The sequence below is a fragment of the Blennius ocellaris genome (genome assembly GCF_963422515.1).
Source record: "Blennius ocellaris genome assembly, chromosome: 20".
Lineage (NCBI taxonomy): Eukaryota > Metazoa > Chordata > Actinopteri > Blenniiformes > Blenniidae > Blennius > Blennius ocellaris.
In genome coordinates this window covers 22,967,677-22,981,918 of record NC_137669.1, presented here as the reverse complement: position 1 = coordinate 22,981,918, position 14,242 = coordinate 22,967,677, and the positions used below count along the sequence as shown (strand labels likewise).

The window sequence follows — 14,242 nt, the reverse complement described above, 5'->3', positions numbered from 1 at the left end:
GGAGGAGGAGGAGAAGGGAGGAGGAGGAGGAAGAGGAGGAGGAGGAGGTGCAGCTGTGGCATGAGGAGAGTGGAACCATCAACCCTCCACAGAGCGGCCGTCCAACCAAGTATCGATCTACTCAAATCACTTCAGTATCTGCCTGTCCAAGTATCCAAGTATCCGAGTATCCGAGTATCCGAGTATTTCAGTAACTGTGTAACAGAGTATCAGTTCATGAATCAAACATGAGGTCAGACATGAGCTTCAGTGAACAGATTAGATTCGTTCATCCAAATATTTATTTCAAGCTTCTTTCCAGACAAACTGCTTCCTGAAGCAGGTGTTACCAGGTGTGGACCCCCCCCCCCCCCCCCCTCCCCCGGGGGGGAGGGGCGGGGGTGGAACCTCCACTTCACAACGACCCGGAGGAGGAATTCACCCGGCGAACAATCAAAGAGTCTGAATTCCCTTCCTGGTCTTATTGGACATTAACAGTCGTCTTCCCCCAGACTGGGAGGCGTAAACAACCCCCCCCCCCCCCCCCCCCATCTCCTCCACCCCCCCCCACCTCCTCCACCCAGCTGTTGTAGTTACTGTTGCTAAAGCCCACAGCTTCCCTTTGTGCTTGTCGCTCTGATTTCAACTCAGCCGACGGAAACTCTGGTTTGGCTGCTGGATCCTGACGCAACATGAAAACATCCAGATTAACTGTTTCAGCGCCGGAAGCTTCTACATCAAACACATCTGGACCTTCAGAGGGCTAGTGGACACGTCTTGTTTATAGATAGATAGACAATTCTATTCATTTTAGATTAATAGGTGTGTGTCTGTATATATATATATATATTTATATATAGATACCACATCTATAGATATAGATCTACTGAATCAAAGGGTGCCTCCAGGCAGACGGACGAGTTTCCCTCTGGGTGTTGTTCAGGTGAAGTTAGAGTGACTCAGGTGTTTCTGGTTGTTACAGTGACTCAGGTGTTTCTGGTTGTTACAGTGACTCAGGTGTTTCTGGTTGTTAGAGTGACTCAGGTGTTTCTGGTTGTTCAGGTGAAGTTAGAGTGACTCAGGTGTTTCTGGTTGTTACAGTGACTCAGGTGTTTCTGGTTGTTAGAGTGACTCGGGTGTTTCTGGTTGTTAGAGTGACTCAGGTGTTTCTGGTTGTTCAGGTGAAGTTAGAGTGACTCAGGTGTTTCTGGTTGTTACAGTGACTCAGGTGTTTCTGGTTGTTAGAGTGACTCGGGTGTTTCTGGTTGTTAGAGTGACTCAGGTGTTTCTGGTTGTTCAGGTGAAGTTAGAGTGACTCGGGTGTTTCTGGTTGTTAGAGTGACTCGGGTGTTTCTGGTTGTTAGAGTGACTCGGGTGTTTCTGGCTGTTCAGGTGAAGTTAGAGTGACTCAGGTGTTTCTGGTTGTTAGAGTGACTCAGGTGTTTCTGGTTGTTAGAGTGACTCGGGTGTTTCTGGTTGTTAGAGTGACTCGGGTGTTTCTGGTTGTTAGAGTGACTCGGGTGTTTCTGGCTGTTCAGGTGAAGTTAGAGTGACTCAGGTGTTTCTGGTTGTTAGAGTGACTCAGGTGTTTCTGGTTGTTAGAGTGACTCGGGTGTTTCTGGTTGTTAGAGTGACTCGGGTGTTTCTGGCTGTTCAGGTGAAGTTAGAGTGACTCAGGTGTTTCTGGTTGTTAGAGTGACTCAGGTGTTTCTGGTTGTTAGAGTGACTCGGATGTTTCTGGTTGTTCAGGTGAAGTTAGAGTGTTTCTGGCTGTTCAGGTGAAGATAGAGTGACTCAGGTGTTTCTGGTTGTTCAGGTGAAGTTAGAGTGACTCAGGTGTTTCTGGTTGTTACAGTGACTCAGGTGTTTCTGGTTGTTACAGTGACTCAGGTGTTTCTGGTTGTTAGAGTGACTCAGGTGTTTCTGGTTGTTCAGGTGAAGTTAGAGTGACTCAGGTGTTTCTGGTTGTTACAGTGACTCAGGTGTTTCTGGTTGTTAGAGTGACTCGGGTGTTTCTGGTTGTTAGAGTGACTCAGGTGTTTCTGGTTGTTCAGGTGAAGTTAGAGTGACTCAGGTGTTTCTGGTTGTTACAGTGACTCAGGTGTTTCTGGTTGTTAGAGTGACTCGGGTGTTTCTGGTTGTTAGAGTGACTCAGGTGTTTCTGGTTGTTCAGGTGAAGTTAGAGTGACTCGGGTGTTTCTGGTTGTTAGAGTGACTCGGGTGTTTCTGGTTGTTAGAGTGACTCGGGTGTTTCTGGCTGTTCAGGTGAAGTTAGAGTGACTCAGGTGTTTCTGGTTGTTAGAGTGACTCAGGTGTTTCTGGTTGTTAGAGTGACTCGGGTGTTTCTGGTTGTTAGAGTGACTCGGGTGTTTCTGGTTGTTAGAGTGACTCGGGTGTTTCTGGCTGTTCAGGTGAAGTTAGAGTGACTCAGGTGTTTCTGGTTGTTAGAGTGACTCAGGTGTTTCTGGTTGTTAGAGTGACTCGGGTGTTTCTGGTTGTTAGAGTGACTCGGGTGTTTCTGGCTGTTCAGGTGAAGTTAGAGTGACTCAGGTGTTTCTGGTTGTTAGAGTGACTCAGGTGTTTCTGGTTGTTAGAGTGACTCGGATGTTTCTGGTTGTTCAGGTGAAGTTAGAGTGTTTCTGGCTGTTCAGGTGAAGATAGAGTGACTCAGGTGTTTCTGGTTGTTCAGGTGAAGTTAGAGTGACTCAGGTGTTTCTGGCTGTTCAGGTGAAGTTAGAGTGTTTCTGGCTGTTCAGGTGAAGTTAGAGTGTTTCTGGCTGTTCAGGTGAAGTTAGAGTGTTTCTGGCTGTTCAGGTGAAGTTAGAGTGTTTCTGGCTGTTCAGGTGAAGTTAGAGTGTTTCTGCTGTTCAGGTGAAGTTAGAGTGTTTCTGGTTGTTCAGGTGAAGTTAGAGTGTTTCTGGTTGTTCAGGTGAAGTTAGAGTGTTTCTGGTTGTTCAGGTGAAGTTAGAGTGTTTCTGGTTGTTCAGGTGAAGTTAGAGTGTTTCTGGTTGTTCAGGTGAAGTTAGAGTGTTTCTGGTTGTTCAGGTGAAGTTAGAGTGTTTCTGGTTGTTCAGGTGAAGTTAGTGTGTTTCTGGTTGTTCAGGTGAAGTTAGTGTGTTTCTGGTTGTTCAGGTGAAGTTAGAGTGTTTCTGGCTGTTCAGGTGAAGTTAGAGTGTTTCTGGCTGTTCAGGTGAAGTTAGAGTGTTTCTGGTTGTTCAGGTGAAGTTAGAGTGTTTCTGGTTGTTCAGGTGAAGTTAGAGTGTTTCTGGTTGTTCAGGTGAAGTTAGTGTGTTTCTGGTTGTTCAGGTGAAGCTAGAGTGACTCAGGTGTCTCTGGTTGTTAGAGTGACTCGGGTGTTTCTGGTTGTTAGAGTGACTCGGGTGTTTCTGGTTGTTAGAGTGACTCGGGTGTTTCTGGTTGTTAGAGTGACTCGGGTGTTTCTGGTTGTTAGAGTGACTCGGGTGTTTCTGGTTGTTAGAGTGACTCGGGTGTTTCTGGTTGTTAGAGTGACTCGGGTGTCTCTGGTTGTTAGAGTGACTCGGGTGTTTCTGGTTGTTAGAGTGACTCGGGTGTTTCTGGTTGTTCAGGTGAAGTTAGAGTGTTTCTGGTCGTTAAGGTGAAGTTAGAGTGTTTCTGGCTGTTCAGGTGAAGTTAGAGTGTTTCTGGTTGTTCAGGTGAATTTAGTGTGTTTCTGGTTGTTCAGGTGAAGCTAGAGTGACTCAGGTGTCTCTGGTTGTTAGAGTGACTCGGGTGTTTCTGGTTGTTAGAGCGACTCGGGTGTTTCTGGTTGTTAGAGTGACTCGGGTGTTTCTGGTTGTTAGAGTGACTCGGGTGTTTCTGGTTGTTCAGGTGAAGTTAGAGTGTTTCTGGTTGTTCAGGTGAAGTTAGAGTGTTTCTGGTTGTTCAGGTGAAGTTAGAGTGTTTCTGGCTGTTCAGGTGAAGTTAGAGTGACTCAGGTGTTTCTGGTTGTTAGAGTGACTCAGGTGTTTCTGGCTGTTCAGGTGAAGTTAGGGTGTTTCTGGCTGTTCAGGTGAAGTTAGTGTGTTTCTGGCTGTTCAGGTGAAGTTAGGGTGTTTCTGGCTGTTCAGGTGAAGTTAGAGTGACTCAGGTGTTTCTGGGACGTCGTCTTCACGTCGCAGGCGTTTTGTTTTCCTCGCAGACATTCCTGCTATTATGTTGAAGACAAAGGCCGACGTCATGCGAGGGTTAATTGCGGCGGGAGGGAGGACACCGTGTCCTCTGGCTGCTCGGCGAGGTGGAGGTTCACACTCTCACCCTTTGTTCTACCGCTGTAGGTCTAGGCTGCGCTCAAACTCGACTCCTTACAATAAATCCGTCTCTTCAGCCAGAGACTCGGGTTTTCTGCTGCTCGAGGTTTTTGCCTCGTTTCCGCAACTTGAAAGCAAAAAAAAAACTAAAGTTCCAAACAACTTTTTGAAAAACTTTTCAGAAACGCTGCGACTGCGTAGATACTTCTTCTGCTCCTCCGTCCAGACCAGAGCATCTTCCTCCCACCACAGGCTAATGCTAACAGCACCACAGGCTAAAGCTAACACTACCACTGGCTAATGCTAATAGCACCACACCAGTTCAGACGGTCACAGAGTTGATTTTCAAAGGTTAACTAGTAACTTGGAGTAACTAGTCAGTAGCTCCACTAACTCACTGCAAAACATCAGCTGAACACAAAACACACAACAAAACACACAACAAAACACACAACAGACAAAATGGCTCAAACTGGAAGAAATGTACACACTTCAGGTACCAGTGTGTAACTGGGAGTGTGTAACTGGTAACTTGGAGTGTGTAACTGGTAACTGGGAGTATGTAGCTGGTAACTGGGAGTGTGTAGCTGGTAACTGGGAGTGTGTAGCTGGTAACTGGGAGTATGTAGCTGGTAACTAGGAGTGTGTAGCTGGTAACTGGGAGTGTGTAGCTGGTAACTGGGAGTGTGTAGCTGGTAACTGTGAGTGTGTAACTGGTAACTGGGAGTGTGTAGCTGGTAACTGGGAGTGTGTAGCTGGTAACTGGGAGTATGTAGCTGGTAACTGGGAGTGTGTAACTGGGAACTGGGAGTATGTAATTGGTAACTGGGAGTGTGTAACTAGGAGTGTGTAACTGGTAAGTAGGAGTGTGTAACTGGGAGTGTGTAACTGGTAACTGGGAGTGTGTAACTGGGAGTGTGTAACTGGTAACTGGGAGTATGTAGCTGGTAACTGGGAGTGTGTAACTGGTAACTAGGTGTGTGTAACTGGTAAGTAGGAGTGTGTAACTTGGAGTGTGTAACTGGTAAGTAGGAGTGTGTAACTGGGAGTGTGTAACTGGTAAGTAGGAGTGTGTAACTGGGAGTGTGTAACTGGTAACTGGGAGTGTGTAACTGGGAGTGTGTAACTGGTAACTGGGAGTATGTAGCTGGTAACTGGGAGTGTGTAACTGGTAACTAGGTGTGTGTAACTGGTAAGTAGGAGTGTGTAACTTGGAGTGTGTAACTGGTAAGTAGGAGTGTGTAACTGGTAAGTAGGAGTGTGTAACTAGGAGTGTGTAACTGGTAACTGGGAGTGTGTAACTGGGAACTGGGAGTGTGTAACTGGGAGTGTGTAACTGGTAACTGGGAGTGTGTAACTGGGAGTGTGTAACTGGGAGTGTGTAACTGGTAACTGGGAGTGTGTAACTGGGAGTGTGTAACTGGGAGTGTGTAACTGGTAACTGGGAGTGTGTAACTGGGAGTGTGTAACTGGTAACTGGGAGTGTGTAAGTGGGAGTGTGAGGAAAGTCGGCCAGGCGGCACCGGTGAACATTAACAAGAAGTTGAGAAACGACACGACAGAGTTCAGTAAAGCGCCGCTAACGAGGAGAACCAATGAGGCGGCGGCGAGCTGTTAACCGGAGGCGGATTGAAAACAAACAAGGATCTGCAGCACGTTTCCACACGAATTGAGAAGCTGAATTAACCTTTAAACTGAAAGTTTCCAGATGAATCTAAACAACAACGACACCGAAAACACTCCCGTCGCCATGGAAACGGGAAAAAACACTGCTACTGGTCCCCGTAACTCGTCGTTCCGCACATGCTCAGTAGATGGACGACAACCACAGCGCCAACTAGTGGCCCGACATGGAGACATTCCAGATGTTGTGTAACTCTGAGCGGCCGGTGTTTCCAGGTCCTCGTGTTGTTAGAGGCAGAAAACGACCTCATAAGGCAGAAAACACACTGGTTGGACAGCATGCTCAAAAACACGTTCTGATAAAACTGTGAAATATAAAGATTTGGAGGAAAAAAAGACAGAAAACGACCTGTAAAGAAAGAAAACTACTTCAAAAAGACAGAAAACGACCTCAATAAGACAGAAAACGACCTTAAAAAGACAGAAAATGACCCCAATAAGGCAGAAAACGACCTCAATAAGACAGAAAATGACCCCAATAAGGCAGAAAACGACCTCAATAAGACAGAAAACAACCTTAAAAAGACAGAAAATGACCCCAATAAGGCAGAAAACGACCTCAATAAGACGGAAAACGACCTCTAACGAAAGAAAACGACCTTAAAAAGACAGAAAATGACCCCAATAAGGCAGAAAACGACCTCAATAAGACAGAAAACAACCTTAAAAAGACAGAAAATGACCCCAATAAGGCAGAAAATGACCTCTAAAGACAGAAAACAACCTCAAACTGACAGAAAACGACCTCAAAAAGACAGAAAACGACCTCAAAAAGACAGAAACCATCCTCAAAAAGAGAGAAAATGACCTCTAAAGACAGAAAACAACCTCAAAATGACAGAAAACGACCTCAAAAAGACAGAAACCATCCTCAAAAAGAGAGAAAATGACCTCTAAAGACAGAAAACTACCTCTAAAAACATAAAACGACCTCTAAAGACAGAAAACGACCTCTAAAGACAGGAAGCGAGCTCAATAAGACAGAGGTCCTCTGGCAGACAGGAAGTGTCCTCCAGAGGACCAGACGAGTCTCGGTCTCTCGTCACAGACGTCCTTTCCGTTCGGCCTCCGGTCCGAACCCCCAAAGCGCCGCCGCAGGTGACGCAGACGTTCCGCTGACTCAGCGACGGCGCCCGGCCGCCGCGGGAGGCGTGAGGCCGATAAACAAACAGAGCGCCGGGACGCTGCTGGCTGATGCACACTTTCACACCCGCCGCGCCGCGCCACGCCGCGCCGCACATTCCTCCGTCTGTGGACTGCAGAACGTCTGTCGCCGCGCAAATCTGTCAACTCGCGACATCGCGGGGAAATCCCGCCAGCCAATGGGAGCGCTGCGACGACAATCTGCTGCCGGGAGCCTCTTCCAAGCCGCCGCCGCCGTGTTCTCGGGATGAGAGTCTCGTCAGGCGGCGTCCGAACCAACGGTGGAACTTTCTTCTTCACAATCACGAAAATATTCCAAGTACAAACGTGGGATTCCAGAATCGTCGGCCGCAGAACGACTCAAAGTCCCGACTCTCAAACGCTCAACCAGGAAACAGCAGAACGACAAGCAAGGCGGCGAGACGGCGGCGGCAAGGCGGCCGAGTGTGGCGACGCCTGGCGAGACTCACCTTTCAGGTTCTTGGGGTTGTTCTGTTTGGTTCGCGGCATCGTTCTGCCTTCACTGGTGCATTCTGGGAGAAGTGGAGGATCCCTGGGTCACCTGGAGAACAAACACACACGTCTGTCAGTGATCTGTGTGTGGACGGGGGACGGGGGACGGGGGACGGGGGACGGGGGACGGGGGACGGGCTGACTAGCCTCCTCATCTTCAGGAGGTTGAGAGCCTGATGTCGGGGACAAACATCTGGATCTAGAGACAAACATCTGGATCTAGGGGCCAAAGAGCTAGATGTAGAGACAAACATCTGGATGTAGGTGACAAGCAACTGGATCTAGAGACAAACAGCTGGGTGTAGAGACAAAGAGCTGGGTGTAGGGGACAAACAGCTGGATCTAGAGACAAACAGCTGGGTGTAGGGGACAAACATCTGAATGTTGAGACAAACAGCTGGATCTAGAGACAAACGTCTGGATCTAGGGGACAAACAGCTGGATGTAGAGAGAAACAGCTGGATCTAGAGACAAACAGCTGGCTCTACACGTCAAACAGCTGGATCTATGGGACAAACAACTGGATTTAGGGGGACAAACAGCTGGCTCTAGAGACAAACAGCTGGATCTGGGGACAAATGCTGGGTGTAGGGGACAAACAGTTGTATGTAGAGACAAACAGCTGGATGTAGGGGGACAAACAGCTGGATCTAGAGTCAAACAGCTGGATGTTGAGACAAACAGCTGGATCTAGAGACAAACATCTGAATGTTGAGACAAACATCTGGATCTAGAGACAAACAGCTGGATCTACAGACAAACAGCTTGGATCTACAGACAAACATCTGGATCTTAGAGACAAACATCTGGATCTAGAGACAAACAGCTGGGTGTAGAGACATACAGCTGGATGTAGGGGACAAACAACTGGATCTAGAGTCAAACAGCTGGTGTAGGGGACAAACAGCTGGATCTAGAGACAAACAGCTGGATGTAGAGACAAACAGCTGGATCTAGGGGACAAAACATCTGGATGTAGAGACAGACATCTGGATGTAGAGACAGACATCCTGTCCACCAGCCTCAGACAGACCCCAGCAGCTCCCTGCGGTCCAGAGGAAACACCTCATCACTGCAGATTTTAACTTGCCCTTGCATCACATCCCTGAAATACCCCCCTGCTGCCCCCCGTGCCCCCCTGCTGCCCCCCCCCCCTCGTGCCCCCCCCCCTGCCCCCTCCTGCCCCCCTGCAGGAGCCGCAGCCTTTGTTCCCGCACCTTCCTCTCCATCATTTACATAACTTACTACAACCGGAGGTTCGTCTGCTACATGTGGCTCTCCAGCGATGACATCACCTCACGGTGCGTCTGCGGCACCAAAACACGCGCACACGCGTGCACTCACTCACGCACGCCACGCACGCATGCATGCAGACATGCATGCATGCGTGCATGTCTGCAGGAGCTTCCTCACCTGGCTCCGCGCGGGTGAAAGGCAGACGAGACGTGCACGGACGTCCGAGGAAACACCCCGCAACGACGCGCCGACAGCCGCACCCGCGTCCGGCGCGCACCTGAGGATCGGGCCGCAAGCGTTACGTAAAAGCCACGCGCAGCCACGCGCCGAGCCGCAGTCATCACACGCAGCTGCACGCAGTGAAGTCAGCAAAAAACAATGCGTGAGAATTGCGTCTTTTTTTTCCTTTTCTTTTCTTTTTTTTTTTTTGCGCCAGTTGCAACACGTGAACGCCCCGCGCGGGGAGGGCGGAGCCCGGAAAAACCCCTCACCGCGGCTCGCGCAGCGGCAGCGGCAGCGCGGCTCCTGCGGAACACTTTCGCCGCGTCTGCAGCTCCGGCGGCTGCCCGCACGGACCCCGCGGGGTGCGCGAGGGGGGGGTGGGTGGGTGAGAGGTGGTGGTGGTAGGGGGGGGGGGGGGAGGCGCGCGCGCGCGCTGCGGGGTCCAAACACAACACTGCGGCAGGAGAAACACAGAGAAACACAAACACGCCCCCCTCCCGCAAACTCCACGCGGAAAGTTCCGGCCGCGGCCGCGCGGAGGAAAACATGTCCGAGTCCCGCCGCCGCGGCGGGCGAGCTCGAGCCGCTGCGGGGCGCGTGCGGGTGCGGGTACGGGTACGGGAGGGGGGGGGGGAGGGGGGGGAGGCGGCGGAAGGCCGCGGGGTTACTCACCGGCGCGGGCGGAGCGGGTGTCACTGCTGAAGCGCACCGTGAGGCTCGCGGAGCGTCCGGCGGCTCGCGGCTTCACCTTCTCGTCACTTTCTATTGCAGGAAACCGACAGGGCCCTCTGACGTCAGCGGGGGTCCCGTCTCCGCCTCCCTGTCCGCGGAGCGGAGAAAGAGAGGGGGGTTCCCGACGGACGCGGTTCTTGCCGGCTGCTCCGCTCCGCAGTGAGGAGTCGCTGCTCGGGATCCCCCCCTGCCGGGGCCCCCTCCCGGCCGCTCTGACGGTTTTCCCGGAGGTTCCTTGTTGTCGGGTCACGTTGTGCCCCTCCGCCACCACAAGGCCGGGCTTCCCCGCACACAGGCCGCAGCACAGCCGCAGCGCGGCCCGGGCGGAGAGCGTCTGGCTCCGCCGCGGCCCTTCGAGCCAGGCAGCCGCTTCGCTCCGGACAAATAGGTCCTGGAAGCTCCTGGAAGGACCTTGAAGAGACTTAAAATCCTCCACAGCTTTGAAACCTTTACCACAGAAATCTTATTTATATAAGTATATATATATATATATATATATTTTTTTTTTTTTTTTTTTTTTTTATATTTAAAAAATATTTAAAAAAATATATAAATTAATTAATTTATATATATATACATATATATGTATATATATATATATATATATAATATATAACATAAATAATATATAAAAAAAATATATATATATATATATTTGGTGCTAGCTGCTGCTAAGCTAGTTTGCTTTAATGCTAATATATATATATATATATATTTTTATATTTAAAAAATATAAAAATATATATATATATATATATATATTTATATATAAATAATATAATATTAAAAAAAATATATATATATATATATATTCTAGCATATTCTGTGCTAGCCTTTCATAATAAAGTGTATATTTCCTGCTGCCGGATGGCGACGACCTGCTGACGGTTCCTGTCTGAACATTGCAGAACACAAACTTTACTGCATTTTAATAGAAAAGTACTTTAAGATACAGATCCTCCTCCAGGGAAAAAAGGTAAACATAAACAGGTTGTTTACATGATTATAGAACCTCGTCCTGTGTTCCACTGCAACTTGAGGAACGTTAGAAAAATATGGAAACAAGTGAGATTAAAACTCTCCAACTTTCATTTACATATATTTGTCATAAAAGAGTTTCTGTTTATTTTAGAGAGAAAAACCCCCCAAAGGAAATTTGTTGAATATTCCTGAGAATACAATTTATTTAGTATGTTATTGCATAATTATTGATAAAAGAACAGTCATTGAATAATATTTGCAATTATAAACGCGTGTGTGTGTGCGTGTTTGTGTGTGTGTGTTGCCCGATGAGCTGACATCACGGCGAGGAGGCGGAGCCTAGCAGCTCGAACCAGCGACCCTCTCATCCTCTCAGCTCACGTTTATTTATCCTTCTATTTGCATTCATTTATTTATTTATTCACACAGTTATATTTACACATCGAATGTTTGTTGTTGTTGTAAGCTGGCTCTACCTCCCCCCCCCCCCCCTCCCCCCCCCAGTCCCACACTGATGAATTAAACATGGCCGCCCACGCTGCAGCTTATGTAACGACAGCAGGCGCGTGGAGCGGCGTCGCAGTACGTGTGTGGATGTGGAAGTATTTATATCCAGACCAGGACGGAGGGAACAGTGACTCATTCTCTTTGCTCTTTATTTTTACCCCCCGATCTGCCCACCCGCCCACCTCCCTCCGAGGAGCAGCAGCAGCAGAAGAAGAAGAAGAAGAAGAAGAAGAAGAAGAAGAAGAAGAAGAAGAGCATCAGGGAGACGCTTCCTTCACTGCGTCGCGTCGTCGTTTTAATCTTTCCCCGAGAAAAAACGCCCCAAATATTATTTACGGTCTGAAATATCTCACGTAATGAGAACAAGGCTGTTTGTTTAAAGGGTCATGCTTCTGCTGGCCACTAGGGGGCAGCGCCGAGTCATTAACGCCAGTTTGTTCTTCAAATCTGGCTTCTTTCATCATGAGTTGACAGCGAAAAGACGTCGTGACTGAGTGACTCAACACACCACCTAGTGGCTCAAACGGGTGCTGCAGGAATACACCCGTCACTTTGGAACGGTACTTTGTGGTCGTTTTGTTACTTTGTGGTCGTTTTCGCACCTTTTCCATGGTTTGTTCTTTGAACTTTGTCCAAAATGACCACAAAGTAACAAACGACCACAAAGTACCAAAATGACCACAAAGTACCAAAACGACCACAAAGTAACAAAGGACCACAAAGTAACAAACGACCACAAAGTAACAAAACGACCAGAAAGTACCAAAACGACCAGAAAGTACCAAAACGACCACAAAGTAACAAACGACCACAAAGTGCCAAAACGACCACAAAGTAACAAACGACCACAAAGTAACAAAACGACCAGAAAGTACCAAAACGACCACAAAGTAACAAACGACCACAAAGTGCCAAAACGACCACAAAGTAACAAACGACCACAAAGTAACAAAACGACCACAAAGTGCCAAAACGACCACAAAGTAACAAACGACCACAAAGTACCAAAACGACCACAAAGTAACAAACGACCACAAAGTACCAAAACGACCACAAATATATATATAACAACAAAGACGACAAAAGATTAAGGCCACGTCTACATGGGTTTTTATGAAAACTGACATTTCTTCCTCTACTTTAAAAATAAATTGAAAAATCTTCATTGACACTGACCTTCATGTCCACCTGGTTCAGAGCTGCAATGAGCCGCCACACCTGTAGGGGGCAGTGTAGCCTCGATGGCCAATCAGAATCCTGGAAAAAATACCACGGGTTCCGAAAAGTCCAAAAATTAGTATTGAGTAGAATTTTCAGAAAACCGTAGCAACGTCAGCAACGCTCAACAAGTTAAATGTGTTTTATGTTGAAATTCTTATTTATTTATTTTTTTCCATTGTTTCATCTGATTCTAATTGTTCTTTCATTCGAAATGAATAAATAAATAATACATTAATTAATCAATCAAAGACGACCCCACTCAGGAGACACACCTGGGCCGGAAGCGGCGCTCACACACAGGAAGTCACGGAGCCTGCCACCGGATGTTTCAGAATAAGAGAAACGTGCGCCGCGACATGAAGCCAAAGAGCACAAAGAAGCTCTCACGTGACGAACGATCCGGGACGAGCGGGACGGAGGAGGTCCGGACCTCCAGGAACCCGCCGCTGCCAGCGGCTCTCAGGACGAGTCACTGCGGGATCCGGCGAGCTGCAGCCGGCCACCGCCGCTCCGTCACGGCGCTGCGCTGCCGCCCTCTGCTGGACGTCACCGAGAACTACAGCTGAAGTGTCAAAACAATATTAACGGATAATAATAATAATGAACTGAATGTATTATCATGATACTGCTTCGATTTCAGTTTACATTAAAAATAAACATGTGGATTTTAATATTTTCCATCATTTCATCGTTCCTCTTTCTTCCTTATTTCCATTTTCTTCACAATTTTCTTCCTATTTCTCAAGTTTACTGTTGCTGGTATTGGTTCTCTTTAAGGGAACATTTAACACCAGTCCCGGCGTCTATTTTGGTCCACGTCTTCAATGAACAACCATCAAAAGTGTAAAATATATACTCCGAATAAAGAGGGACACTTCAACCCCTACAGTGTGAGATTGTCCTCCATCAGTGGAGCTTTTAGACACTTTTCCAGGGCATTTCAACACATGTAGTGTAAACCTAGAACCTAGAACCTAGAGCCTAGAACTCCCAGAGAGTAGAAGAGATACTCAAAGAAGTGTTTTGTAGAACTCTGCAGTGCTTTTCATTTAACACTTTGAATGAGAATATACTCTGACTGGTGTTCACTGAACACTTTTAAGGTGAATTATCATCACTTCAACAATATACAGTCCAAAATATAACATCTTTATTGTAACAACACGTCATATTAAATGTCTTTATGTCGTCCAGACCAGGGAGGTCAAACATTCCAAAAAAGTAGACGAGGCATGAAACTGTGAGTCGGTGAAGGAGCAGAACACCTGGATGTCGTCAGCATATCGGCGGTAGGACGAGTTTTTAAAGCTTCCGATGAGACGACCAAGAGGCTCAAGGTAGAATAAAAACAGAACGGGACCGAGGACAGAGCCCTGAGCGACTCCACGGGAAGGAAGAAAACACAAAGGCGGAACCGTCACTGTGGAACTTCAACCACAGAGCAAATTCAATCGTCTTACTTTCACAGTTTAAGAGTGCAGAGACGCAGTCGGTGCTACGTTTTGATATTAGAACGGTCAGAATTTGATCCAAACTGGAGGAGAAAGAAACACACAGAAGATGAGAAACTATTGGTGGGATTTCTTCCAGCATTCACACAATTCTGCTTAAATGTTTGTAAACAGGCTGGAAAAGGGGAGGCGGAGCTTCTGTCTCCATTTTTTTACTGGGGGCGTGGCCTAATTTGCATATCAAAGCAGTGTGTGTGGCTCACTTTGCCTTTGATGTGCCTTTCAAGTGGCTCAGATCAAATGACA

General features: G+C 47.7%; 1 protein-coding gene across 1 annotated transcript in view; it reads right to left on the bottom strand.

Annotated features, from left to right (window-relative positions):
* hivep1 (HIVEP zinc finger 1) overlaps positions 1-9,795 on the bottom strand; it is a 24,408-nt gene extending 14,613 nt beyond the window's left edge. Inside the window, 2 exon segments of the mRNA XM_080516005.1 lie at positions 7,544-7,635; positions 9,717-9,795. Of these exon segments, the coding sequence (XP_080372131.1) occupies positions 7,544-7,583 (40 nt within the window). The 5' untranslated portion in view covers positions 7,584-7,635; positions 9,717-9,795.
* Between the last annotated feature and the right edge of the window lie 4,447 nt (positions 9,796-14,242).